We start from the raw sequence: 26614 nt of genomic DNA, 5'->3' as shown, positions 1-26614 counted from the left end.
AGGGCTGGGGGGATACAAGGTGATCGGGTTGTCCCACGTGGGGCTCACAGTCTTAATCACCATTTTACAGATGAGGGAACTGAGGCTCAGAGAAGTTAAGAGACTTGCCCAAAGTCACACAGCTGACAAGTGGCAGAGCCGGGATTAGAACCCATGACCTCTGACTCCCAAGCCCGGGCTCTTTCCACTGAGCCCCGCTGCTTCTCCAGCAGCTTTTAACAAACGTTTAACAAGCGTTTATCAAGCGTTTAACAAACTCTAGCAGTAGTGTTTAACAAATACCAGTGTTGCTGTATTAAATGCAGGGGGAGATACATTTTACATAATGTTCTGAGTGTGTAACGGGTCAAATTTGACACACCTCTCTGTGTGTATGTGCTATGGTCAGACTTGACACAAAGCTAGGGGTGTGGGTCCTATGGGACTGAATGTAGAGAAGCAGCGTGGCTCAGTGGAAAGAGCACGGGCTTTGGAGTCGGGGCTCATGAGTTCGAATCCCAGCTCTGCCACTTGTCGGCTGTGTGACTGTGGGCAAGTCACTTAACTTCTCTGTGCCTCAGATCCCTCATCTGTAAAATGGGGATTAAGACTGTGAGCCCCACGTGGGACGACCTGATTCCCCTATGTCTACCCCAGCGCTTAGAACAGTGCTCGGCACATAGTAAGCGCTTAACGAATACCAACATTATTACGTTTTCAATGCGTGTTGTGTTGTTGAATTGAAACAACACTCTGACTGTGTTCCATGTCAGAGTTGACAGTGCTCTGAATGTACGTTATGTCAAATCTGACACCATGTTGAGAGTGTGTTGTGTTGGCTCTGATACAACAATCTGAGAGTGTGTCACGATAAATAGGATTCAACACTCTCAGTGTGTGGTCTGCTGCATTAGATACCACACTCTGAGCGAGTGTGAAGCAGCACGGCCTAGTGGGTAGAGCCAGGGCTGGAAGTCAGAAGGTCATGGGTTCTAATCCCAGCTCTGCCACTTGTCAGCTGTGTGACTGTGGGCAAGTCACTTAGCTTCTCTCTGTGCCTCAGTTACCTCATCTGTAAAAATGGGGATTAAGACCGTGAGCCCCATGTGGGACAACCTGATTCCCTTGTGTCTACCCCAGCGCTTAGAACAGTGCTCTGCACATAGTAAGCGCTTAACAAATACCAACATTATTATTATTAATTCCGGCTCTGCCACTTGTCTGCTGTATGACCTTAGGCAAGTCAACTTCCCTTCTCTGGGCTTCGGTCCCCTCATCTATAAAATCGGGATTTGAGACTGTGAGTCCCAGGTGAGACAGATACTGTGTCCAACCTGATTTGCTTGCATCTACCCCAGCGCTCAGTACAGTGCCTGGCACAAAGTAAGCGCTTAACAAGTAAGCACTTCTTGCCTATCCCGCCGTCGACCCCCGGGCCACGCCCTGCCGCCGTCCCAGAACGCCCTCCCTCCTCACCTCCGCCAAACTAACTCTCTTCCCCTCTTCAAAACCCTACTTACGGCTCACCTCCTCCAAGAGGCCTTCCCACACTGAGCTCCCCTCCTCCCTCTACCTTTACCCCCCCTTCACCTCTCCGCAGCTAAACCCTCTTTTCCCCCCATCTCCCTCCGCTCCTCCCCCTCTCCCTTCCCATCCCCTCGGCACCGTACTCGTCCGCTCGACCGTATATATCTTCATCACCCTATTCATTTTGTTAATGAGATGTACATCGCCTCGATTCTATTTATTTGCTATTGTTTTAATAAGATGTTCATCCCCTCGATTCTATTTATCGCCATCGTTCTCGTCCGTCCGTCTCCCCCGATTAGACCGTGAGCCCGTCAAAGGGCAGGGACCGTCTCTATCTGTTACCCATCTGTCCATTCCAAGCGCTTAGTACAGTGCTCTGCACATAGTAAGCGCTGAATAAATACTACTGAATGAATGAATGAACAAATACCATCATTATTATTACTGAACACAACCCTGTGTGTGTGTGTGTCACGTTACGGTCGATATCTCACTCTGAGCTAGCGTCATACCAAACTGGATACAACCCCGGGAGTGTGTGTCACGTGGGGTGGGAGGCCACAACCCAAAGAGTGTACGTGTGTCCTATTTTCACAACCCCTTACGTCGTGTCGCGTTTGACACAACACCCTGAGAGCACCCCATGCTCGTCTGTGTCGTGTTGGAGTTGACACACCACACTGAGTGCGTGTGTTTGTGTGTGTGTGTGGTGTCAGGTGAGACACCCCACCCACCCTCCCACCATAACTCCCTCCAAGTGTGCTCTGCGTCGTCTTGGATACAATACCCCCATTGTGTGCTCCGCACAGTCTGAAAAGGCTAATCTTTTCCCGTCTCTCCCCAGTTCCCCTTTCCCCATACCTGGAGGTTTGTGAGATCCCAAGGTTCATAGTCGTCTTCACTGCACTCCCGTGGGAATGTCGGTCTGAAATCCACTTTGACCAGCTCCCAGTCCGAACGGAAACTTATGTGACCAAAGACCCTGGAGTGGACAGAGAATCGATCGATCGGTCAATCGATCGGAGGTATCGATCGGCCTCTCACTGTGCAGAGCGCCGTATCGAGCACTTGAGAGAGTATGGAGTTGGTGGATACGGAGTTGGTGGACCCAAACGTGGATGGAACCCGGGCTTGGGAGTCAGAAGGTCACGGATTCTAATCCCGGCTCCGCCACTTGTCTGCTGGGTGATCTTGGGCAAGTCACTTTACTTCTCTGGCCCTCAGTTCCCTCATCTAGAAAATGGGGATTGAGACTGTGAACCCCACATGGGACAGGGACTGTGTCCAACCCCATCTGCTTGTACCTACCCCAGCTCTTTGTACAGTGCCTGACACATATTTAAACGCTTAACAAATACCATTATTACTATGATTATCATTTTTCTCTGGGCCTCAGTTACCTCATCTGAAAAATGGGGATTAAGACTGTGAGCCCCACGTGGGACAACCTGACTACCATGTATTTACCCCAGCTCTTAGAACAGTGCCTGACACATAGTAGGTGCTTAACAAATACCACAGTTATTCTTATTATCATTATTATTAGTCTAAAGAAGAGGCAACTTTGAAATTGAGAACAATCAATAAGTCAATCAATGGCATTTACTGAACATTTGCTGTGCCAAAGGTACTGAACTTAGAGTTCAGTACAACAGAGTTGATGATCCCAGATCTGGGAGTCGGGACACCAGACTTCCAATCCAGGTTCTGTCACTGGAACACAGACAAGTTGCTTATTCTCTCGGGGCCTCAGTTTCTTCATTTTCATTCCATCGTATTTATTGAGTGCTATGTGCAGAATACTGTACTAAGCACTCGGAAAGGACGATTGGGCAACAATTTGAGACAATCCCTACCCAATAACGGGCTCACAGTTTGAACCAGGGTGACTGAATCCATCTCGACTTTATTCTCATTTGCTTAAATACAGACCTCTCTTCATTCATTCAGTAGTATTTATAGAGCACTTACTATGTGCGGAGCACTGTACTAAGCGCTTGGAATGTACAATTCGGCAACAGAGACAATCCCTGCCCTTTGACGGCTTTACAGTCTAATCATAATGATAATGGCATTTGTTAAGCGCTTACTATGTGCCAAGCACTGTTCTAAGCGCTGGGGGGGGGGGGGGATATAAGGTGAGCAAGTTGTCCCACACGAGGCTCACAGTCCTCATCCCTATTTTATAGATGAGGGAACTGAGGCCCAGAGAAGTGAAGTGACTTGCCCAAAGTCACACAGCTGACAAACAGCGGAGTCAGGATTAGAACCCGTGACCACTGACTCCCAAGCCCGGGCTCTTTCCACTGAGTCATGCATCCCGGCAACACTATTTCTCCATCCTTAATGACTCCTATGCTGAATAATCATAACAATAATGATAATGGCATTTAAGCAGTGTTTTAAGCCCTGGGGTAGACACAAACTGATCAGGTTGTCCCATGTGGGGTTCACAGTCTTAATCCCCATTTTACAGATGAGGTAACTGAGGCACAGGGAAGTTAAGTGACTCGCCCAAAGTCACAACTGATTAGTGGTGGGGTCAGGCTTAGAACCCATGACCTCTGACTCCCAAGCCCGGGCTCTTTCCACTAAGCCATGCTGCTAAATGCCTGTGCCTGTGAGATGTACATCACCTCGATTCTATTTATTTGCTATTGTTTTAATGAGCTGTTCATCCCCTCGATCCTATTTACTGCTATTGTTCTCGTCCGTCCGTCTCCCCCGATCAGACCGTGAGCCCGTCAAAGGGCAGGGGCCGTCTCTATCTGTTACCGATTTGTCCGTTCCAAGCGCTTAGTACAGTGCTCTGCACATAGTAAGTGCTCAATAAACACGAATGAATGAATGAACGTGACGCTGTTTCAGAGATTTAACTCTCTCCTCACAACTCCTTTCATTCAATCAGTCACATTTGTTGAGCGCTTACTGTGTTCAGAGCACTATACTAAGTGCATGGGAGACAACACTATAATTCCCACCCCCATCTATTAATAAATTCATTCATTCAATAGTATCTATTGAGCGCTTACTATGCGCAGAGCACTGTACTAAGCCCTTGGAATGTACAAATCGGCAACAGATACAGTCCCTGCCCACTGACGGGCTCACGGTCTAATGTATCTCTTACCTCTACAGATCTAACCCTGCTTTCAAACATACCCACGTCTCCCCATCCTAAAAAAGAACCCTCCCTTGACCCCACGGCTCCTTCCGGTTATCGCCCGAGAAGCGGCCTGCCTCAGCGGAAAGAGCCCGGGCTGGGTAATCGGAGGTCATGGGTTCTAATCCCGGCTCCGCCGCTTGTCAGCTGTGTGACTCGGGGCAAGTCACTTCACTTCTCTGGGTCTCAGTTGCCTCATCTGTAAAACGGGGATGAAGACTGTGAGCCGCACGTGGGACGACCTGAACGCCTTGTATCCCCCTCAGCGCTTAGAACAGTGCTTTGCGCATAGTAAGTGCTTAACAAATACCATCGTATTATTATTATCGCCCCATCTCCCTCCCTGAGTTGTCCATTCCCACGGACTCAAGTTCCTCCCCTCTCAATTCTCTCCTTTGACCCCTCCGACCTGGAATCTGCCCCTTTTGCTCACTGGAAACTGAACCCTCAGTGTTCATCGATAACCTCCTTTTTGCCAACTCCAACGGCCTTTACTCCGACCTAATCCTCCTCGACCTCTCAGCTGCCTTCAACCCCTTTCTCCTGGAAAGGTTATCCGGCCCCGGCTTCACTTGACACCATCCTCTCCTAGTTCTCCTCCTACCTCTCCGGCCGCTCATTCTCCGTCTCCTTCACCGTTTCCTCCTCTGCCTCCAACCCCCTAACCGGGTTGGGGCGCGGTCCCTCGAGGTTCAGTTCTGGCTCCCCTCTCTTCTCCATCTACACCCTCTCCCTTGGAGAACTCCTATATTTAGTCATTATTTATGCATTCATTTATGTAGATTAAAGAAGCAGCGTGGCTCAGCGGAAAGAGTCCGGGCTTGGGAATCAGAGGTCATGGGTTCGAATCCCGGCTCTGCCACATGTCAGCTATGTGGCCGTGGGCGAGTCACTTCACTTCTCTGCGCCTCAGTTCCCTCATCTGGAAAAGGGGGATGAAGACCGTGAGCCTCACGTGGGACAACCTGCTGACCCTGTATCTCCCCCAGCGCTTAGAACGGTGCTCTGCACGTAGTAAGTACTTAACAAATGCCAACATCATCATAACTGTCTCCCCCTCTAGACCGTGAGCTCGTTGTGCGCGGGGAATGTCTCCGCTTAGTACAGTGCTTTGCACACAGCAAGTGCTCAATAAATACGATTGAATGAGTGAATGAATGAATGAAAGAACTCATGTAATAATAATGTTGGTATTTGTTAAGCGCTTACTATGTGCCGAGCACTGTTCTAAGCGCTGGGGTAGATACGGGGTCATCGGGTTGTCCCACTTGAGGCTCACACTCTTCATCCCCATTTGACAGATGAGGTAACTGAGGCACAGAGAAGCGAAGTGACTTGCCCACAGTCACACGGCTGACAAGTGGCGGCGCCGGGATTCGAACCCATGACCTCTGACTCCCAAGCCCATGCTCTTTCCACTGAGCCACGCTGCTCCTCTGACTTTAGTACAGTGCTCTGCGTGTGGTAAGTGCTCCATAAATCCGACTGATTGATTGAGTCGGTAGAAAAGTTCCCTACCTACAAGGAGTATCCAGACTAGTAATCATTTACTTTATAAATAATAAACAAAATTGGACTCTATTTTACCCACCCTCCAATACCTCCCCACCCAGAGATACGCATTTTAGTCTGTCTTTCCGCTCCAGGTATACAATTCCCATCAGATTGCTTTCTTCTGCCAGATGTTTTGTTCTGATGGAGGCGATTTTAAAAATAGCAGCTGGCGTTGAGCAGTCGGCACAGACGAGCCAACTCTGACAAGGCGAGAGAATTAGATTTAACTTTTTCTTTTTCCATTCATCACAGAAATAAGAAATCACCATTTGCCGTGGGGCCTCTCTTCGCCAGTGTCCAAACGGGCAAGGGGAGACTGAAAGCTGAAAAAACTTCACACCATCACCTTGTGGCTGGAATCATGTGACTGCAAACCATTTCTTCCCTCTAGCACCTTTCAAGGGTGAGATTGAATCACGTCAATTCTCATTATCGGCTTTGGAAAGCAAGCTCACACACCGTCGCCTACGATACCCGGCATAATAGATTAAATGATTAGCGGTTAACATCGTGTCCACCTGTTTAACGAGCCGAGCGTGGCCTGGTGGAAAGAGACGGTGCTGGGAGTCAGAAGGTCACGAGTTCTAATTCCCGCTCCGGCACTCGTCCGCTGTGTGACTTCGGGCAAGTCACTGGGCCCCATGTCCCTCATCTGTAAAATGGGGATTAAATCATCTTCTTTTTCTCTGTGACCCCCCTGTGGGACGGGGACTGAGCCCAACCCCATTAGAAGCGACACGGCACTAATGGCTACAGCCCGGGCCTGGGAGTCAGGAAGACCTGGGTTCTAATCCCAGCTCTGCCACTTGTTTACTGTATGTCCGTAGGCAAGTCGCTTCACTTTTGTGAGCCTCAGTTCCTTCTTCTGTAAAATGGGGATTAAGACTGTGATCCCCCTGTGGGACATGGACTGTGTCCAACCTCATTAACTTGTGTCTACCCCAGCGCTTAGTACTGTGCCGGGAACATAGTAAGCACTTAATCGGTCATATGGTACTCCCGGGGCTGACGTTACTTTTTTTTTCTAATGGTATTTGTTAAGTTCTAATGGTACTTCAAATACCATTAGAAAGAAAAGTGGGTAAAGTCAGGCCGGGGAGTACCATATGATTGGTTAGCTTCAATCCCGGTTTGTATGTACGTGAAAATCTCTTCTCTCTGTCTCTCTCTCTTTCTTTCTCTCTCTCCCTCCCTCCCTCTCTCTCTCTCCTCTCTCTTCCCCCTCTCTCTTTCTCTCTCTCCTCTCTTCTCCCTCCTTCTTTCTCCCTTCCTCCCTCTCTCCCTCCCTCTTTCCCTCAGCTCTCTCTTTTTCTCCCTCCCTCTCTCTCCCTCCTTCCCTCCTTTTTCCTCTCTTTCTCCCTTTTTCTTTCTCCCTCCTTCTCTCCCTCTTTCTCTCCTCTCTCCTTCCCTCTCTCTTTCTCTCCTCTCTCTCTCCTTCTCTCCTCTCTCTCTCCTTCCTTCTTTCTCCCTTCCTCCCTCTCTCTCCCTTCCTTTCTCTCCCTATCTTTCTCTTTCTCTTCTCTTTTTCTCCCCCCTCTTCTTCCCTCCCTTTTTCCTCTCTTTCTCCCTTTTTTCTCCCTCCTTCTCTCCCTCTTTCTCTCCTCTCTCCTTCCCTCTCTCTTTCTCTCCTCTCTCTCTCCTTCCTTCTTTCTCCCTTCCTCCCTCTCTCTCCCTTCCTTTCTCTCCCTATCTTTCTCTTTCTCTTCTCTTTTTCTCCCCCGTCTTCTTCCCTCCTTTTACCCCCACTCTTTCTTTCTCCCTCTCTCTTTCTTTCTCTTTCTCCCTCCTTCCCTCCCTTTCTCCCTCTCTCTCTCTTTCTCCCTCCCTCCCTCCCTCTCCCTCTCTCCTCTTTCCTTCTCTCTCCTATCTCTTTCTCTCCCTCTCTTTTTCTCTCTCCCTTCCCCTCTCTTTCTCTCTCCCTCCTTTCCCCCACCTCCAGCCCTCTCTCACACACACAGATTTCTGCCCCTTTCATTCTTTTCCAAACATCCCCTTCTCATTACATTGATCAAGTTGAGGCTCATGGTCATTTCCTGCCCCAAATTGAATTACGGTATTTCTGAAGTGTTTACTAGACGCAAAGCGCTGGGTTAAGCTTTAGGGTAGATATAGGGAAATCGGTTCGGGCACAGTCCCTGTCCTAAATGGAGTCCACCATCTAATCGGGAGGAAAAACAGGTATCCTGTCCTCATTGTAGCGTTGAGAAAGCCGGAACCCAGAGAGGTTAAGGGACTCTTACAGAGTCACACAGCAGGTCGGGGGAAAGATGAGACTAGAACCCAGGTCTCTGGACTCCCTGCTCCACGCTCTTTCCACTAGGCCTCACTGCCTCCCCAGTCTGAGTTGGTTCGCTCTCAACCTCCCTGGATTCATTTTCCCAATCCCCCTGTTTTACGCAACGTTTTCCACTTTAACACTAACATTAGCTCTATTTGAGTCATCATCGTGGTTAATTAATTCAGGAGCTATTCCTGCTTCATCATCTAATAATATTTTTGGAGCGCTCCCAAGCTTTAGAGCACTAAAGGGATATTCTTAGGAGCAGTTAGAAATTGTTTACCCAGTCTCATCCAATAAATTTGTCTTTTCAAAAGTGCCTCCTCCTCTTTGGAGGACTTGATTATCCCCTTGGACAACCACGATTATAAGCATGGACCAACGTAATGCAGCAAGTCCTAGTGGAGAGAGCCCGGTTTTGGGAGTCAGAGAACCTGGGTTCTAATCCCTCCTCTTCCCCTTGCCTGCTCTGTGACCTTTGGCAAGTCATTTAACTTCTCTCTGCCTCAATTTCCTCAACGGTGAAATAGGGATTCAATATCTGTTGTTCTTCCCATTTGTGAGCCCCATATGGGACAAGGACCGTTTCCGACCTAATTAAATTATATCTATCCCAGTGCTTAGCACAGTGCTTGACCCACCGTCAGCGCTTAACAAATATCTAATTGGTTGATAACTTCATAGTTAGTGATAATTACGCAAAGAGAGGAAGTAGTTACAAAAGGAGGCAGGTTGGCCTAATTCATTCATTCAATCGTATTTATTGAGTGCTTACTGTGTGCTGAGCACTGTACTAAGCACTTGAAAAGTACAATTCAGCAAGAAATTGAGACAATCCTTGCCCCCAGTGGGCACACAGTCTAGAAATAATAAATGTATTTGTTCATAACAATGTCTGTCTCCCCTTTTAGACTGTAAGCTCTTTGTGGGCAGGGAATGAGTCTGTTATATTAACAAGAATAATAATGATGGTATTTGGTAAGCTCTTGCTATGTGCCAAGCACTGTTCTAAGTGCTGGGGTAGATACAAGCTAATCAGGTTGTCCCACTTAGGACTCACAGTCTTCATCCCCATTTTACAGATGAGGGAACTGAGGCACAGAGAAGTTAAGTGACTTGTCCAAGGTCACACAGCTGACAAGCGGAGGATCCAGGATTAGAACCTATGACCTCTGACTCCCAAGCTCGTGCTCTTTCATCATCCTCTCCCAAGTGCTCAGTACAGTGCTCTACACAAAGTAAGTGATCAATAAAAATGATCGGCTGACTAACTCGTGGTTAGCCTGGGAGTCAGAAGGTAATGGGTTCTAATCCTGACTCCACCATTTGTCTGCTAGGTGACCTTGGGCAAGTCTCTTCTCTGGGCCTCAGTTACCTCATCTGTAGAATAGGAATTGAGACTGTGAGCCCCAAGTGACACAAAGACCGTGTCTAACTCGATTTGCTGTATTCCTCCCAGCACTTAGTACAGTGCCTGGCATATAGTTAGTGCTTAACAAATACCCTCATCATCATTATTATTATTATTATAATTATTATTACTTCCTGCTCTTCCAATTGCTTGCTGCGTAACCTTGAGTAAGTCACTTAACTTCTCTGTGCCTCAGTTCTCCTGTCCTCCCTCCTACAAAGACTGTTAGCCCCAAGCAGGACGGGGACTATGACCAACCTAATTTCCTTGTTTCTATCCCAGTGTTTAGAACAGTGTTTGGCACATAGTAAGTGCTTAACAAATACCATGAAAAAGAAATTTTCCTGATTCTATTTATTCCTGATTCTCTTTATTTGCTATTGTTTGAATGAGATGTTCTTCCCCTCGATTCTATTTATCGCCATCGTTCTCGTCCGTCCGTCTCCCCCGATTAGACCGTGAGCCCGTCAAAGGGCAGGGACCGTCTCTATCTGTTACCGATTCGTCCATTCCAAGCCCTTAGTACGGTGCTCTGCACACAGTAAGCGTTCAATTAATACTATTGAATGAATGAAATTTAAAAGGTCATGTTAAACTGGCTCTCCACTTCCCCCAGACGAATCCAGCAGGCCTGAAACCTGCTTGCAATTCCTTGGAGACAGATTCTGGAGTGAGTGGGAGTCGTGAAAAGTGTTTCTTGGGACAGATTGTTCCCCCTGGCAACCCGTGTACAGTAATAATAATTGTGGTATCCGTAAAGCACTTACTGTGTGCCAGGCACTGTATTAAGCGCTGGGGTGGATTCGAGCAAATCGGGTTGGACTCAGTCCCCGTACCCCGTGGGGCTCACAGTCCCAATCTCCATTTTCCAGGTGAGGTAACAGAGGCCCAGGGAAAGCGAAGGGACTTACTCAAGGCCACACAGCAGACAGGCGGCAGAGCCGGGAATAGGACCTACGACTTTCCGAGTCCCAGGCCCGTGTTGGAATGGCGGGACTCTGTCTCTCTGCTTACGACGTGTCGGAGCTCAGGAGAACAGGGAGAAGGGGTCGTGGCCCGAGAGAGGAAAGCCAAGAGCCTCTGTGGCCTCTGCTGACCATTCCCGGCACAGGCAGAGATACCGTCCCTTACCACTCCTATTTCTGCCTCCCCGACAGGTTGGAAAAGATCTTTTTAGGGTCATCTCCATGTCTCCCACACGTTTAAGGGGAAAAATTCCTCCTTGCCTCCACTAAGCGGGGCCCTTCTCCCCTTCTCCATCGCAGCCCGCACACTCCGCTCCTCTGCCGCCGCTAACCTTCTCACTGGGCCTCCTTCTCCCCTGTCCTCGTCGTTGACCCCTGGCCCATGTCCTACCCCTGGCCTGCAACCCCCTCCCTCCTCAGATCTGCCAAACTAACTCTCTTCCCCTCTTCAAAGCCCTACTGAGAGCTCACCTGCTCCAGGAGGCCTTCCCAGACTGAGCTCCCCCTTTCCTCTGCTTCCCCTCCATGTCCCATCTTTCTGACTCCCCCCCTCTGCCCTACCACCCTCCCCATCCCACGGCACTTATTTATATATGTAAATATATCTTATTCCATTTATTTTATCAATGATGTGTATAGATCTATAATTCTATTTATTTATATTGATGCTACTGATGCCCGTTTACTTGTTTTAATGTCTGTCTCCCCCTCTCTGGACTGTGAGCCCATTGTTGGCTAAGGATTGTCTCTCTCTGTTGCCGAATTGTACTTTTCCAGCGTTTAGAATAGTGCTCTGCACACAATAAATTCTCAATAAATACGATTAAATGAATGAATATGACATCACTGCTAATAAAACCCACTCTGCTTATTTTTCTGTCATGTCCAAACACCCAGAGGGTGACAATAACTTAATCCATTCGATTCACTCATTCAACTGTATTTATTGAGCTCTTACTGTGTGCAGAGCACTGTACTACGTGCTTGGGAAAGTACGATATTTTAACAATAAAAAGTGATATTCCCTGCCCAAAATGAGCTCACGGTCTAGAAGGGGGGACTTGCTTTTAAAGGTACAGAACGATAATGATGGTGGCATTTGTTAAGTGTTTAGTAACTATGTGCCAGGGACTGTACTAAGCGCTGGGGTGGATACGAGCAAATCGGGTTAGACACGGTCTCTGTCCCAGGTGGGGCTCACAGTCTCACTTCCCATTTTACAGATGAGGGAACTGAGGCCCAGAGAAGTGAAGTGAATTGCCCAAGGCCACACAGCAGAGAAGTGGCAGAGCAAGAAGACAAGATGAAAATAAAGCCAGCCCCAAGTATTGACTTGGTAATTCTAATAAACTGGTAATAATAATAATGTTGGTATTTGTTAAGCGCTTACTATATGCAGAGCACTGTTCTAAGCGCTGGGGTAGATACAGGGGAATCAGATCAGACTTGGAGTACTCTCCCAAGTGCTGAATACATTGCTTTGCACACAGTCTGTGCTCAATAAATATCACTGATTGATAAATTAATGATGCTGGTATTTGTTAAGCGCTTACGATGTGCAGAGCACTGGTCTAAGCACTGGGGGAGATACAGGGTAATCAGGCTGTCCCACATGAGGCTCCCGGTCAATCCCCATTTTACAGATGAGGTAAATGAGGCACAGAGAAATGAAGTGACCTGCCCACAGTCACACAGCTGACAAGTGGCAAAGCCGTGGTTCGAACCCATGACCTCTGACTCCCAAGCCCGGGTTCCTTCCACTCAGCCATGCTTAGACCCCATGACCTTCTGACTCCCAATCCCATGGTCTTTCCACCAAGCCATGCCGGAATGCTGTTGACTAACTCTTTAGTATTAGACTTCCTGCTTCAGACTGTCAACTCCCTTTGGGCAGGGAACAGATCTACCTACTCTGATGTGCTGTACTCTCCCAAGTGCTTAGTACAGAGCTCTGCCCACAGAAAACACTCAATGGTTACTGCTGATTAATTTCTTTGAATGGTATCTGTTAAGCGCTTATAATATGCCAGGCTACTAAGTGCTTGGGTAGAGACAAGATCATCAGGTTGGGCCCGGTTCCTGTTCCACATGGAGCTCACAGTCTTAATCCCCATTTTACAGATGAGGGAATTGAGGCACTGAGAGGTGAAGGGACTTGACAAAGGTCACACAGGGGACAAGGGGAGGAGCAGGGATTAGAATCCATGACCTTCTGATTTCCAGGCCTGGGCTCTAATAATGTTGGTATTTATTAAGCGCTTACTATGTGCCAAGCACTGTTCTAAGCGCTGGGGTAGACACAGGGGAATCAGGTTGTCCCACGTGGGGCTCACAGTCTTCATCCCCATTTTACAGATGAGGGAACTGAGGCACCGAGAAGTGAAGTGACTTGCCCAAAGTCACACAGCTGACTAGTGGCTGAGCCGGGATTCGAACCCACGACCTCTGACTCCAAAGCCCGTCCTCTTTCCACTGAGCCACGCTGCTCTATCCACTAGAGCACCCTGCTTCCCCTTGATTGGATCACTCTGCCCATCAACAATACTATACATCGACACCACTATTAATATCAAGTGCCACCGAGTCATTTCTGATTCTCAGAGGCAACGTCCTGTCTTCCGCCATAATCCGTAACCTTTCTTAACGGTTCTTCCGTTATTGTTGTTATGGTCTCTACCATACCCTAACATACCATAAGAGGTTGCCGGTCTGCCTCCTCCACCTTTTCCCTGGACTTTTCCTACCATTACTGAATTCTCCAGAGAATTAGTCTTCCCGATTACGTGTCCAAAATATGCTTATTTAAGTCGAGGCATTTGGCCTTCCAAAGACCTCTTTGACTTAATTTGCTCTAAAATCCATTTGTTTGTCTTTCTGGCAGTCCGTGGTATTCACAAAAGCCTTCTCCAACACCACATTTCAAAAGAATCGATGTTTTTTCTATCCTGGTTTTTCACCGTCCGGCTTTCGGATCCATACCCTGTCACTGGAAACACCATAGAACTGACCCTCAGACATTTTCCTTTCTCCATCCTCGGCCCCTTTTCTCCTTTCTCCCCACAACATGGAAGCCCAGAGAAGACTCCCACTCTTCCCCGGTTTGTGATAACAGACTCTCTCCCCTACACAGGGCACTCACATACCAGTAATAATAATAATAACAATAATTGTCCTATTTGTTAAGCACCTTCTATGTGCCAAGCACTATACTAAGCATTGGGGTGGATACAAGCAAATCGGGTTGGATCCAGTCCTTGTCCCACAAGGGGCTCACAGATTAAATCCCCATTTTACAGATGAGGGAACTGAGGCCCAGAGAAGGGAAGTGACCTGACTAAGGTCACACCGCAGACCAGTGGCGGAGCTGGGATTAGAACCCACGACCTTCTGACTCCCAGACCAGCCTCTAAGCCACGCTGCTTCCGCAAAAAAGAAGTGAGATTCGAACTGACACTTCCAGTGGAAACCGCAACCAGAACACGCCACTTTAGACGGCTAGACTCGCACCTGCTCTCAGCTTTCCCCATCATGTAGATGGTCTTTACGGGACAGCCCAAATTCCACAGTTTATGCTACAAGCTATGCCAGATTCCTTAACTGGAAATGTCATCATCAGCCAGATTTAGTTTTATAGTTTCTGGCCTCTGGATGCATCCTGTCCTCAGGCTGCGGGGATGGTTAGATTTCTGGGGAGGAAAAAAAAACCCAACTTTTGAAATAGGGTGGCCACTGATCAAATTTACACTGGGCACTCTGGCTATTCCTCTCTCAAAATGGCACCTGGAGAGTTTCCAGTAATCTACCAGGCTCGACCACGGGAGGGAGAGTGAAGCAGAGGCCTGTCCGTTCCGTTCCTAGCCTGGCAAGTGGCTAGAGAGCGGCAGGCCACCGGCTACAAGTCAAAACTCACCCTTGCTGGGCAACCGGGGCTCGGAAGAGAGTTGAGGGTGGAGACTCGAGTTGACTGAGCGGAAGGAGGCAATGGCCAACCGCCTCTGGATTTTGACCAAGAAAACTCTATGGATCCACTGCCCGAACGATGGCAGATGGAGGTGGGGCCTTCTGAGAGAGATGGGACCTCGGAGTCGCTGTGGGTCGGAGACGACTCCACGGCGTAAGACAAGACTCTGGCTATCAGCTGATCTCTGTCCAGTGCTTTGTGTATGAGTGTGGAAAAGTGGGGGATGCGCAAAGGGGAAGGGGAGAGGGTCGGTGTTGGCGAAGGAATGGCTGGCGTTCTTAAGTACCATTAATGGCTAAAGAGATAGGATTTCCTAGAAATGCTTCACAAGTGTTAGTCACTCGAAAAATCCATATTCCCACCCACTCAGCATTCAGAACCCTAAGCTCTAACCCGGGGGGGAATCAATAGCTTCTACGGTCCAGGAAATACTATGAGAAAAGCGGGGAAAGAAAGTCAGGGAGAGAAATGAGAGGATCCAGTTTAGTGGCTAGAGCACAGGCCCGGGAGTCAGCAGGTCATGGGTTCTGATCCCGGCTCCGCCACTTGTCGGCTGGGTGACCTCGGGCAAGTTGCTTCATTTCTCTGTGCCTCGGTTACCTCATCTGTAAAATGGGGACCGAAATGGGGATCGGGACTACGTCCGACCCGATTATCTCGTATCAACCCCAGCACTTAGAACAGGGCTCGACACAGGGTAAGTGCTTAAGTAAGTGCCAGGCACTGTACTAAGAGCTGGGATGTTGTAACGGATCTGATGGGCTCGCCTCCACCCCAGGGTTTAGCACAGTGCAGAGCACAAAGCACTTCACCATGATGGTATTTGTTAAGTGCTTACTGTGTGCCAAGCACTGTTGTAAGCACTGGAGTAGATACCAGGTAATCAGGCTGCCCCACGCGGGACTCATGGTCTTAATCCCCATCTGACAGATGCGGGAAGTGAGAAGTGAAGAGTGGTTATTTTATTGTTACTTCATAATAATAATTATTATGATGGTATTTGTTAAGTGCTCACTGTGTGCCAGGCACTCCACTAAGCGCTGGAGTGGATACAAGCAAATCGGGTGGGACCCAGTCCTTGACCCAAATGGGGCTCAAGGTCTCAATCCCCATTTTACAGATAAGGAAACCGAGGCCTAGAGAAGTGAAATGACTTGCCCAAGGTCCCACTGCAGAGGCGGGATTAAAGCTCATTACCTCCTGACTGCCAGGCCCGGGCTCTTGCCACTACGTCGCGCCGCTTCTTTTTATCATCACCATTCAGTAAAACACCGTTTAAGAGTTTAACAGAAGTGAGTTCAGGCTTCGTTATATGTTGACACAATCTATCAATGAACCGTATTTATTGAGCACTTACTGAGAACAGAGCACTATACTAAAAGGTTAGGAGAGGACTATTTAAGAGACAGCCGTCCATCCCCTCGCCCCCTCCTACCTCCCCTCCCTTGTCTCCTTTTCCATCCCAGCCGGCACACTCCGCTCCTCCGCTGCCGCTAGCCTCCTCCCTCAGCCTCCTTCTCACCCAACCCGCCGCCGACCCCCGGGCCCACGTCCTCCCGCCGTCCCGGAAGGCCCTCCCTCCTCACCTCCGCCAAACTCACTCTCTTCCCCTCTTCAGAGCCCTCCTGAGAGCTCACCTCCTCCAGGAGGCCTTCCCACACGGAGCCCCTCTTTTCCTCCTCTGCTCCTCCTCCCCTCCCCATTGCCCCTACTCCCTCCCTCTGCTCTACCCTACCCTGCCCCACAGCACTTGTGTATATTTGTACATATTTGTTACTCTATTATATTAATGATGTGTATATATATCTATAATTGTATTTATTTTTTATGCTATTGATGTCTGTCTACCTGTTTTGTTTTCTTGTCTGTCTCCCCCTTTCTAGACTGTGAGCCCGTCGTTGGGTAGGGATTGTCTCTATCTGTTGCCGAACTGTACTTTCCGAGCACTTAGCACTGTGCTCTGCACTCACTAAGTGCTCAATAAATATGATCCCATTTTACAGATGAGGTAACTGAGTCACCGAACAGCTAAATGAATTGCCCAAAGTCACCCAACTGACAAGTGGCAGAGGTGGGATTAGAACTCACGTCTTCTGACTCCCAAGCCCGTGCTCTTTCCATTAAGCCACGCTGCTTCTCCCAGGGGGATGGGGGTGTCTAAAGTCAGAAATCTATTCACTTCTCTGTGCCTCAGTTCCCGTATCTGTCAAATGGGGATTAGGTCCGTGAGCCCCGCGTGGGGCAACCTGATTACCTGGTATCTACGCCGGCGCTTAGAACAGTGCTTGGCACACAGTAAGCGCTCAACAAATACCATCGGCATTATTACCGTTATTATAAATGGCTTCGAACTGGGGCTTTAGAGAAATTAAGAATTTCCATGTCACCATGTTCCTATGTTACTGTGATTTCCTAAATGCTTTGTATAGTGCTTGTCACACAGTTTGCGCTCAGTAATACCATTGTTTGACTGATTGAATATGACTGTGAGCAGGCCTCATTCTTGTCTCTTTCATCATCGACCTCTTCCTCAGCCCCTCTCCTCCGTCTGTAATCCCTCCCGCTTCACTTCTGGCACATCAGTGCTCTGCCCATCTTCAAAACCTTCTGAAATCATGTCTCTTCCAAGAGGCCTTTCCTGATTAATCTCTCATCATCCCATCCTACTACCATTTAAACACTTAATAATAATAATAATAATAATAAAAAAAAACTATAATAATAATTACTGTATTTCATTCAGTCGCATTAAGTGAATCTCCCCCGATTAGACTGTTCTCCCCCAGTTAGACCGTAAGCCCGTCAAAGGGCAGGGACCGTCTCTATCTGTTACCGATTTGTACATTCCAAGCGCTTAGTACAGTGCTCTGCACACAGTAAGCGCTCAATAAATACTATTGAATGAATGAATGAATGAATTGAGCGCTTACTGAGTGCAGAGCACTGTACTAAGTGCTTGCAAAGTGAAATTCAGCAACAAAGAGAGACAATCCCCGCCCACAACGGGCTCACAGCCTAGAAGCGGGGAGACAGACATCAAACCAAGTAAACAGGGAGGTCCTATACTCGTTTAGCGTTTACCATTTGCCAGGCACTGGATTACAAGAGAATCGGGTTGGACCCAGTCCCTATTCCACATACGGCTCACAGTGTCAATCCCCATTTTACAGATAAAGGAACTGAGGCCCAGAGAAGTGACATGACTTGCCCAAGGTCACAGAGCGGACAGTAAGCCCTCAATAAATATGATCGAATGAAGGGATGCATGAGAGAGCAAGTCACGGATCGAGTTTGAGTCAACGTTGGTCCCTCACTCAAGTTACATTAGTGATAATTGCATTTATTGAGAGTTTTGGGGTGGATTATTCAGTTGTACACCTCTCAGAGTCATACCTGAAGTAATAATAATAATAATATTGGTATTTGTTAAGCGCTTACTATGTGCCAAGCACCGTTCTAAGCGTTGGGGTAGATACAGGTTGTCCCACGTGAGGCTCACAGTCTTAATCCCCATTTTCCAGATGGGGTAACTGAGGCACAGAGAGGTTAAGTGACTTGCCCACAGTCACACAGCTGCCAAGTGGCAGAGCCGGGATTCGAACTCATGACCTCCGACTTCCAAGCCCGGACTCTTTCCACTGAGCCACGTCCTCTACCAGTCTCGACCATGGGAGGGAGAGTGAAGCAGAGGCCTGTTCATTCCACTCCTAGCTTGGCCAGTAGCTAGCGACTGGCAGGAAATCTGCTACAAGCCAGGCAGCAGCGGCGCGGGAGAGAGTCGAGGGCAGAGATTCGAGTTGACTGCGCGGAAGGGGGCGATGGTCAACCGTTGCCGGCTTTTTCCCAAGAAAACTCTGCGGATCCACTACACAAAAACGATTGCAGATGGAGACGGGGCCTTCTGGGAGAGATGAGTCCATGGCGTCTCTATGGGTCGGACGCGACTCGACAGCATAGGACGACAACAACAGAGTCTTTGGGAAATATTCAACCACTGAGCTCCTCTCTATACGAAAAATGCCCTCATTTCCTCTTCTCCCACTCCCTTCTGCATCTCCCTCGCACTTCGATTTGCACCTTCATTCTCCCCTCCCTCAGCCTCACGGCACCGATAGCCATATCCATAAATTACTTATTTCTCTTAATGTCTGTCTCCCCTTCTAGATCGTAAGCTCTTTGTGGGCAGGGAATATGTCTACCAAGTCTGTGGTACTGAATTCTTTCAAATGCTTAGTGCAGTGCTCTGCACACAGTAAGGGCTCGATAAATATCACTCATTCTTCCGATCGTATCTATCGAGCGCTTACCGTGTGCAGAGCACTGTACTAATCGCTTGGAAAGTACAATTCAGCAACAGAGAGAGACCATCCCTGCCCACAATAATAATAATGTTGGTATTTGTTCAACGCTTACTATGTGCAGAGCACAGTTCTAACCGCTGGGATAGATACAGGGTAATCAGGTCGTCCCACGTGAGGCTCCCAGTTAATCCCCATTTGACACATGAGGTAACTGAGGCACAGAGAAGTGAAGTGACTTGCCCACAGTCACGTAGCTGACAAATGGCAGAGCCGGGATTCAAACCCATGACCTCTGACTCCCAAGCCCGGGCTCTTTCTTTCCACCGATCCACGCTGCTTCTCTAATGTGCTCACAGTCTAGAAGCGGGGAGACAGACATCAAAATAAGTGACTGATATGCTGACATACTATTAATCAATGATATTTACTGAGCACTCATCATGTTCAGAACACTGCCTTGAGACCTTGGAAGAATACAATATTGCAGAGGCGGTAGACATATTCCCTGTCCACAGAGGGCTTACGCACTTATTGTTTTTTTCTTTATCCCTATTTAAATGCTCCCAATTGACTCCAGGAAAATAGGATGTTAAGCCAAAGAGCCACAAAACAAAGTCTGGTTTCAATCATTTAACAATCACTGAGTCAATGAATTATATTTATTGAGTGGTTGTTAGGTGCAGAGCACTGTACTAAGTGATTTCTGAGGAAAATGCTCAAGACTGTAATATTCTTGTGGGCAGGAAACATGTCTACTAACCCTGTTATTGGAAAGAGCACGGGCTTTGGAATCAGGGCTCATGAGTTCGAATCCCAGCTCTGCCACTTGTCGGCTGTGTGACTGTGGGCGAGTCACTTAACTTCTCTGTGCCTCAGTTCCCTCAACTGTAAAATGGGGATTAAGACTGTGAGCCCCACGTGGGACAACCCGATTCCCCTATGTCTACCCCAGCGCTTAGAACAGTGCTCGGCACATAGTAAGCGCTTAACAAATACCAACATTATTATACTCTCCCAGGTGTTTAGTACAGTGCTTTAATTATAAGCATTCAATAAATTAAGACTGATTAAAATAAGATTAATAATAATAATGATGTTGGTATTTGTTTAGCGCTTACTATGTGCAGAGCACTGTTCTAAGCGCTGGGGTAGATACAGGGTAATCAGGTTGTTCCACGTGAGGCTCACAATCTTCATCCCCATTTTACAGATGAGGGAACTGAGGCACAGAGAAGTTAAGTGACTTGGGATTCAAACTCATGACCTCTGACTCCCAAGCCCGGGCTCTTTTCCCTGAATGAATGCATTCCCTAGGTAATAATAATAATAATAACGTTGGTATTTGTTACGCGCTTACTATGTGCAGAGCACTGTTCTAAGCACTAGGGTAGACACAGGGAAATCAGGTTGTCCCACGAGGGGCTCACAGTCTTAATCCCCATTTTACAGATGAGGTAACTGAGGCCCAGAGAAGCGAAGTGACTTGCCCACAGTCACACAGTTGACAAGTGGCAGAGCCGGGATTCGAACCCATGACCTCTGACTCCAAAGCCCACGCTCTTTCCACTGAGCCACGCTGCTCGCTCTCACCCTGTAAATTTAGCCCGACCCCAAATCCTGTTGATTCTACCTGCATGATTCTAGAATCCGCCCCTTTCTCTCCATCCCAACGGATCCAAGCACTCTTTTCCCGCCTTGACTAGGCGATTCGCACTCAGCTCCCTTCAAATAGAAAATTCTTACCCTTGGTTTTGAAGTAATTAACTGACACTCCCTGCCCTACCTTACTTCACTGAGCTCCTCCACTATAACCAGCCGGCACGCTTTGCTCCTCAAACCCCAACCTATTCACTGTCCCTTGATCTCATCTTTCTCAGGCTTGATATTTACCGACTGATTTAGGAAAGGAGGCGGGGGAATGAAAGATCTGACTTTGCTCCTTCTCAACAGCCTCCGCGGGGAGGTGGTGAGGGGAAAAACGAGATCGTGGACGTGAAAGTGTTTTGGGGAAAAAAAGATATTCTACTATTCATACACATCTGCTTGCCTTTTTAAGCCTTTTGTCCATTTCCCTCCTTGATTTTGATCTTCTCGTTTCTTAATCCTCTGGCCATTTAATAATAATGTTGGCATTTGTTAAGCGCTTACTATGTGCAGAGCACTGTTCTACGTGCTGGGGGAGATACAGGGTCACCAGGTTGTCCCACGTGAGGCTCACAGTCTTCATCCCCATTTTACAGATGAGGGAACTGAGGCCCAGAGAAGTGACTTGCCCACAGTCACCCAGCTGACAAGTGGCAGAGTTGGCATTCGAACTCATGACCTCTGACTCCCAAGCCCGGGCTCTTTCCACTGAGGCATGCTGCTTCTCTAAAGTGATGGGTAGATAATAATGGCTAAGCGCTTTGTTAAGCACTTACGACTTGTCGACCACTGTCTAAGACCTGGGGTAATAATAACGTTTGCATTTGTTAAGTGCTTACTATTTGCAGAGCACTGTTCTAAGAGCTGGGGGAGATACAGGGTAATCACGTTGTCCCACATGAGGCTCACAGTCTTCACTCCCATTTTACAGATGAGGAAACTGAGGCACAGAGAAGTAAAGTGACTTGCCCACAGTCACACAGCTGACAGGTGGCAGCGACGGAATTCAAACCCATGACCTCTGGCTCCCAAGCCCGTGCTCTTCCCACTGAGCCACGCTGCTTACAAGTTCATCAGGTTGGACAGTCCCTGTCCCACTTGGGGATCGCAGTCTAGGAAGGAGAAAACATTCTGAACCCCCATTTAACAGATGAGGAAACTGAGGCTCAGAGAAGTTAAGTAATAATACCCAGAGCCGACCAAAATAAGTCTAAATTTACTAACAAACAGTGGGGCAAAAGATCCAGTCGTTACAGTCACACTTTCAAATGACCAGGAAAATATGTACCAATACTTGCAAGATTTTGTATTCATTTCTTATGAGTAAACATATAAATACTTACTCTTCAAAGTGCAATCTTTCACGTCTTATTCGGCAAAAAGGAGCCTCTTGCTAACGAAATAGGCCTCTGTCATTAAATATTCTAAAATTATTTACCTATGCTACTATCCATCTGCCCATTTAGATTGGAAGCTCACCGTGGGTAGAGAACATGTCTACCAACTCTGTTGTATTGTCCTCTCCCCGGCGTTTAGTACAGTGCTCACTCGATATATACCATTGATTGATTCGCTGATTGATAAGTGAAATTTTCGCCATCCATGCTGAATTAAAACGGTCTGTAATCACTCTGTTCAAGCCAATCAAAATACTTTTTTTTTAATGGTACTTGATAAGTGCTTATTACGTGACAGGCACTGTTCTAGGCTCTAGGGTAGATAGAAAGACACAGTCCCTTTCCCACGTGGAGCTCACAGTCTTAATCCGCATTTTGCAGAGGAGGGAACTGAGACCCAGAGAAGCGAAGTGACTTGCCCAAGGTCACACAGCAGACAACTGTCCTTCCGACTCCCAGGCCCGGCCTCTATCCTTTAGGCCCCACTGCTTCACAGTGGGGCGACAGGTTTAAACTAAAGAAAATGACTGTAGGCTTTTCTCAAAAGAAAGAAAAGCTATTAGAAATAGGAATGTTAAATTCAAGAGCTCTGAGAGCTAAGGGAAGCCACTTTATAACAGGAAATGGATGACCTCTCTTCTAAATCTTTGTCACTTCTAATTTTAGACTGCCTCTACGTCATATTCTTTTAATCCTGTTGCCCCCGACTAAAGTTTGTCGAGGGGGAGGGGGGGCAGGGAATGTGTCCTTTTTTCTCGTTTGGGAGGCTCAGGTTAGCACCCTCTCAAAGCTGATACTCAGTGAATCCCACCGAATAGCCGGTTAGAAAATCGGCACCTTCCCCCAATTGGTACCCAGTGAATAACTGGTCAGCAGATTAGCATCCGCTCCAAAAATAATAATAATAACGACAGTACTCGTTCAGTGCTTACTATGTGCCAAGCACTAGTCTAAGTACTGGGGTAGATACAAGGTCATCAGCTTGTCCCACGTGAGGCTCACGGTGCTTAATCTCCATTTTACAGACGAGGTAACTGAGGCAAAGAGCAGTGAAGTGACTTGCCCAAGGTCACAGAGCAGACCAGCGGCAGAGCCGGGATTGGAACCCACGTCCTCTGACTCCCAAGCCCGGGCCCTTGCCAGTAGGCCACGCCGCTCCAAGTTCATACCCACTGAATACCACCCAATAAATAGTCAGCAGATTAGCATCCTCCCCACATTGGTATCCAGTGAACACCTCTGAATAATAGCCATAACAGTAATAATTGTGGTATCTGTTAAGAGCTTACTGTGTACCAGGCACTGTTCTAAGCACCGATTTAAGCACTGGGGTGGATACAAGCAAATCGGGTTGGACACAGCCCTGACCCACATGGGGCTCACAGTCTTAATCTTCATTTCACAGATGACTTCGCTGAGGCCCAGTGAAGTGACTTGCCCAAGGCCAGACAGCAGACAAGCGGCGGAGTGGGGATTCGAACCCAGGTCCTTCATTCCGACCCTCAGGGCCCGGGCTCTATTCACCAGGCCATGTTGCTTCCCTAATCAGTCAGCAGATCAGCAGCCTTCCCCAAATCGGTACCTAGTGAATATCGCCGAATAACCTGTCAGCAGTCAGCCCACGGACCTAGTAAATTAAACGGGTACTTCATTAGCTAGAAACATTCCCGAAGCTAAAACATCCGAGCTAAAACCCACTCTTGCTGGACCACTTGCAGATAATTCAGACTTGTAAAAATGATCTGCTTCCACCTAAAGGATGGTGGCTGGGGGGGAATAATTGGGCTGGGCAATACATTTTCATAATTTTTATTTATCTTCAAATTAATTTCACGAATCACAAGAGGGCTTAGGCGGAGGGCCTACGCTGCCCTATTAGAAGAGGTCTGAGACCATTTAAAAGAGAAATGACGTATTAGCAGATGTAAATGAACCTATGGATTATAGTGCATTATGGGAAAAAACCAAATAGTCACACGAGAATGGCTCTCATTATTCTGATAAATTTGGGCACCTTCCTGTGCTAATCTGATATTTTTTTTCTTTTCCCGAATCCACTATTTGAAATCATTTTTGTCTTTTCCCCACACGATTTAACCTTCCTCCTGCAGGCGACGGATGTGGATCTTTACCGTTTAAGCCATTTGATACCCGCCCCACCTCCAGCACCCAAGGCTTTAAGTCAAAATCCTTATACTCTCCCATTTTCCCTCCCTGTAATTTTTCTGAATGTCGGTCTGCCCCACTAGACTTTTAGGGCCTTGCGGGCAGGAAACGTGTCTACCAACTGTATAGGGTAGGATTGTTCCCTCTCGGGTGCTCAGTACAGTGCTCTACACACAGTAAGCGCTCAACAGATAGCCCGGATGGATTGATTTCAATCGTAAATTCTCAAAAGGCAGAGAATATGGGGCGCGCTTCTGATGTTCATGCCTAAGGAGGTAGCACTGGGGCATAATTGGGAAGCAGCGCGGCTCAGTGGAAAGAGCCCGGGCTTGGGAGTCAGAGGTCATGGGTTCGAATCCCGGATCTGCCACTTCTCAGCTGTGTGACTGTGGGCAAGTCACTTCACTTCTCTGGGCCTCAGTTATCTCATCTGTAAAATGGGGATGAAGACTGTGAGCCTCATGTGGGACAACCTGATTACCCTGCATCTAGCCCAGCGCTGAGAACAGTGCTCTAGCACATAGTAAGCGCTTAACAAATACCAACACTATTATTATAATAATAACGATGATGTAATAATAATGATAATAATAATAATAATGGCATTTGTTAAGCAGTCACCTTTTGCCAAGCACTGTTCAAAGCCCTGGGGTCGATATCATGTGGGATCATGGTCTCTGTCCCACATGATAAAAATAATAATAATAATAATACCGATGGCATCTGTTAGCCACTTACTACGTGCCAAGCACGGTTCGAAGCTCTGGGATAGATATAAGGAAATCAGGTTGTCCCACGTGAGGCTCACGTTCTTCATCCCCATTTTACAGATGAAGGACCTGAGGCACAGAGGAGAAGCAGCGTGGCTCAGTGGAAAGAGCACGGGCTTTGGAGTCAGAGGTCATGGGTTCGAATCCCGGCTCGGCCACTTGTCAGCTGCGTGACTTTGGGCGAGTCACTTCGCTTCTCGGTGCCTCAGTGACCTCATCTGTAAAATGGGGATGAAGACCGTGAGCCCCACGTGGGACGACCCGATTCCCCCGTGTCTACCCCAGCGCTTAGAACGGTGCTCGGCACATAGCGAGCGCTTAACAAATACCAACATTATTAAGTGACTTGCCCAAAGTCAAACAGCTGATAAGGGGCAGAGGCAGGATTAGAAACCACGACCCCTGACTCCCAAGCCTGTGTTCTTTCCGCTAACATGGCACGCACAGTCCCAATCCCCATTTTACAGATGCGGTAACTGAGGCCCAGAGATGTGAAGAGACCTGCCCGAGGTCACATAGCAGACAGGTGGCAGGGCCAGAATTGGAACCCACGACCTTCTGAGTCTCTGGCCGTTGCTCTATCCACTACGCGAGCTGCTACTTAAGTCAGTCAGTCATATTTATTGATTCCTTTCTGTGTGCAGAGCACCAAGAGGCCTTCCCAGGCTGAGCTCCCCTTTTCCCTCCGCTCCCTCTACCCCCCCTTCACCTCTCCGCAGCTGAACCCTCTTCTCCCCCCTTTCCCTCTCCTCCTCCCCCTCTCCCGTCCCCTCCCCTCGGCGCCGTCCTCGTCCGCTCGACTGTCTATATCTTCATCCCCCGATGTATTTTGTTTAATGAGATGTACATCACCCTGATTCTATTTAGTTGCCACTGTTCTGATGAGCTGTTCTTCCCCTCGACTCTATCTATCGCCATCGTTCTCGTCCGTCCGTCTCCCCCGATCAGACCGTGAGCCCGTCAGAGGGCGGGGACCGTCTCTATCTGTTGCCGATTTGTCCATTCCAAGCGCTCAGTACAGTGCTCTGCACATAGTAAGGGCTCAATAAATACTACTGAATGCACGAATGAATGGGAGAGGACAATATAGGAATAACCAGACACATTCTCTGTCCACAGAGATCTTATAGTCTAGAGGGGGAGACAGACATTAATATAAATGTAAATATAAATATATTTGTATATATAATTATATATTGATTATATAATTATTTATAATTATATATACAAAAATATATTTGTATATATGTATATATATAAATACAAATGTAATATAAATATGATATGATTAGAGAAGCAGCGTGGCTCAGTGGAAAGAGCCCGGGCTTGGGAGTCAGAGGTCATGAGTTCGAATCCCGGCTCTGCCACCCGTCAGCTGTGTGACTGTGGGCGAGTCACTTCACTTCCTCTGTGCCTCAGTGACCTCATCTGTAAAATGGGGATTAACCGTGAGCCTCACGGGGGACAACCCGATGACCCTGTATCTACCCCAGCG

General features: G+C 47.9%; 1 protein-coding gene across 3 annotated transcripts in view; it reads right to left on the bottom strand.

The window, feature by feature from the left end:
• SORCS2 (sortilin related VPS10 domain containing receptor 2) overlaps positions 1 to 26614 on the bottom strand; it is a 1085532-nt gene that overhangs the window by 74023 nt on the left and 984895 nt on the right. For all 3 annotated transcript variants that reach the window (XM_029063664.2, XM_029063665.2, XM_029063667.2), the window contains one exon: positions 2371 to 2491. In XM_029063664.2, coding sequence (XP_028919497.1) covers positions 2371 to 2491 — 121 coding nt within the window. The remainder of the gene's footprint in view (positions 1 to 2370; positions 2492 to 26614) is intronic.

Source organism: Ornithorhynchus anatinus, chromosome 4 (assembly GCF_004115215.2).
Source record: "Ornithorhynchus anatinus isolate Pmale09 chromosome 4, mOrnAna1.pri.v4, whole genome shotgun sequence".
Lineage (NCBI taxonomy): Eukaryota > Metazoa > Chordata > Mammalia > Monotremata > Ornithorhynchidae > Ornithorhynchus > Ornithorhynchus anatinus.
This window is presented reverse-complemented; position numbering and strand designations above follow the sequence as displayed.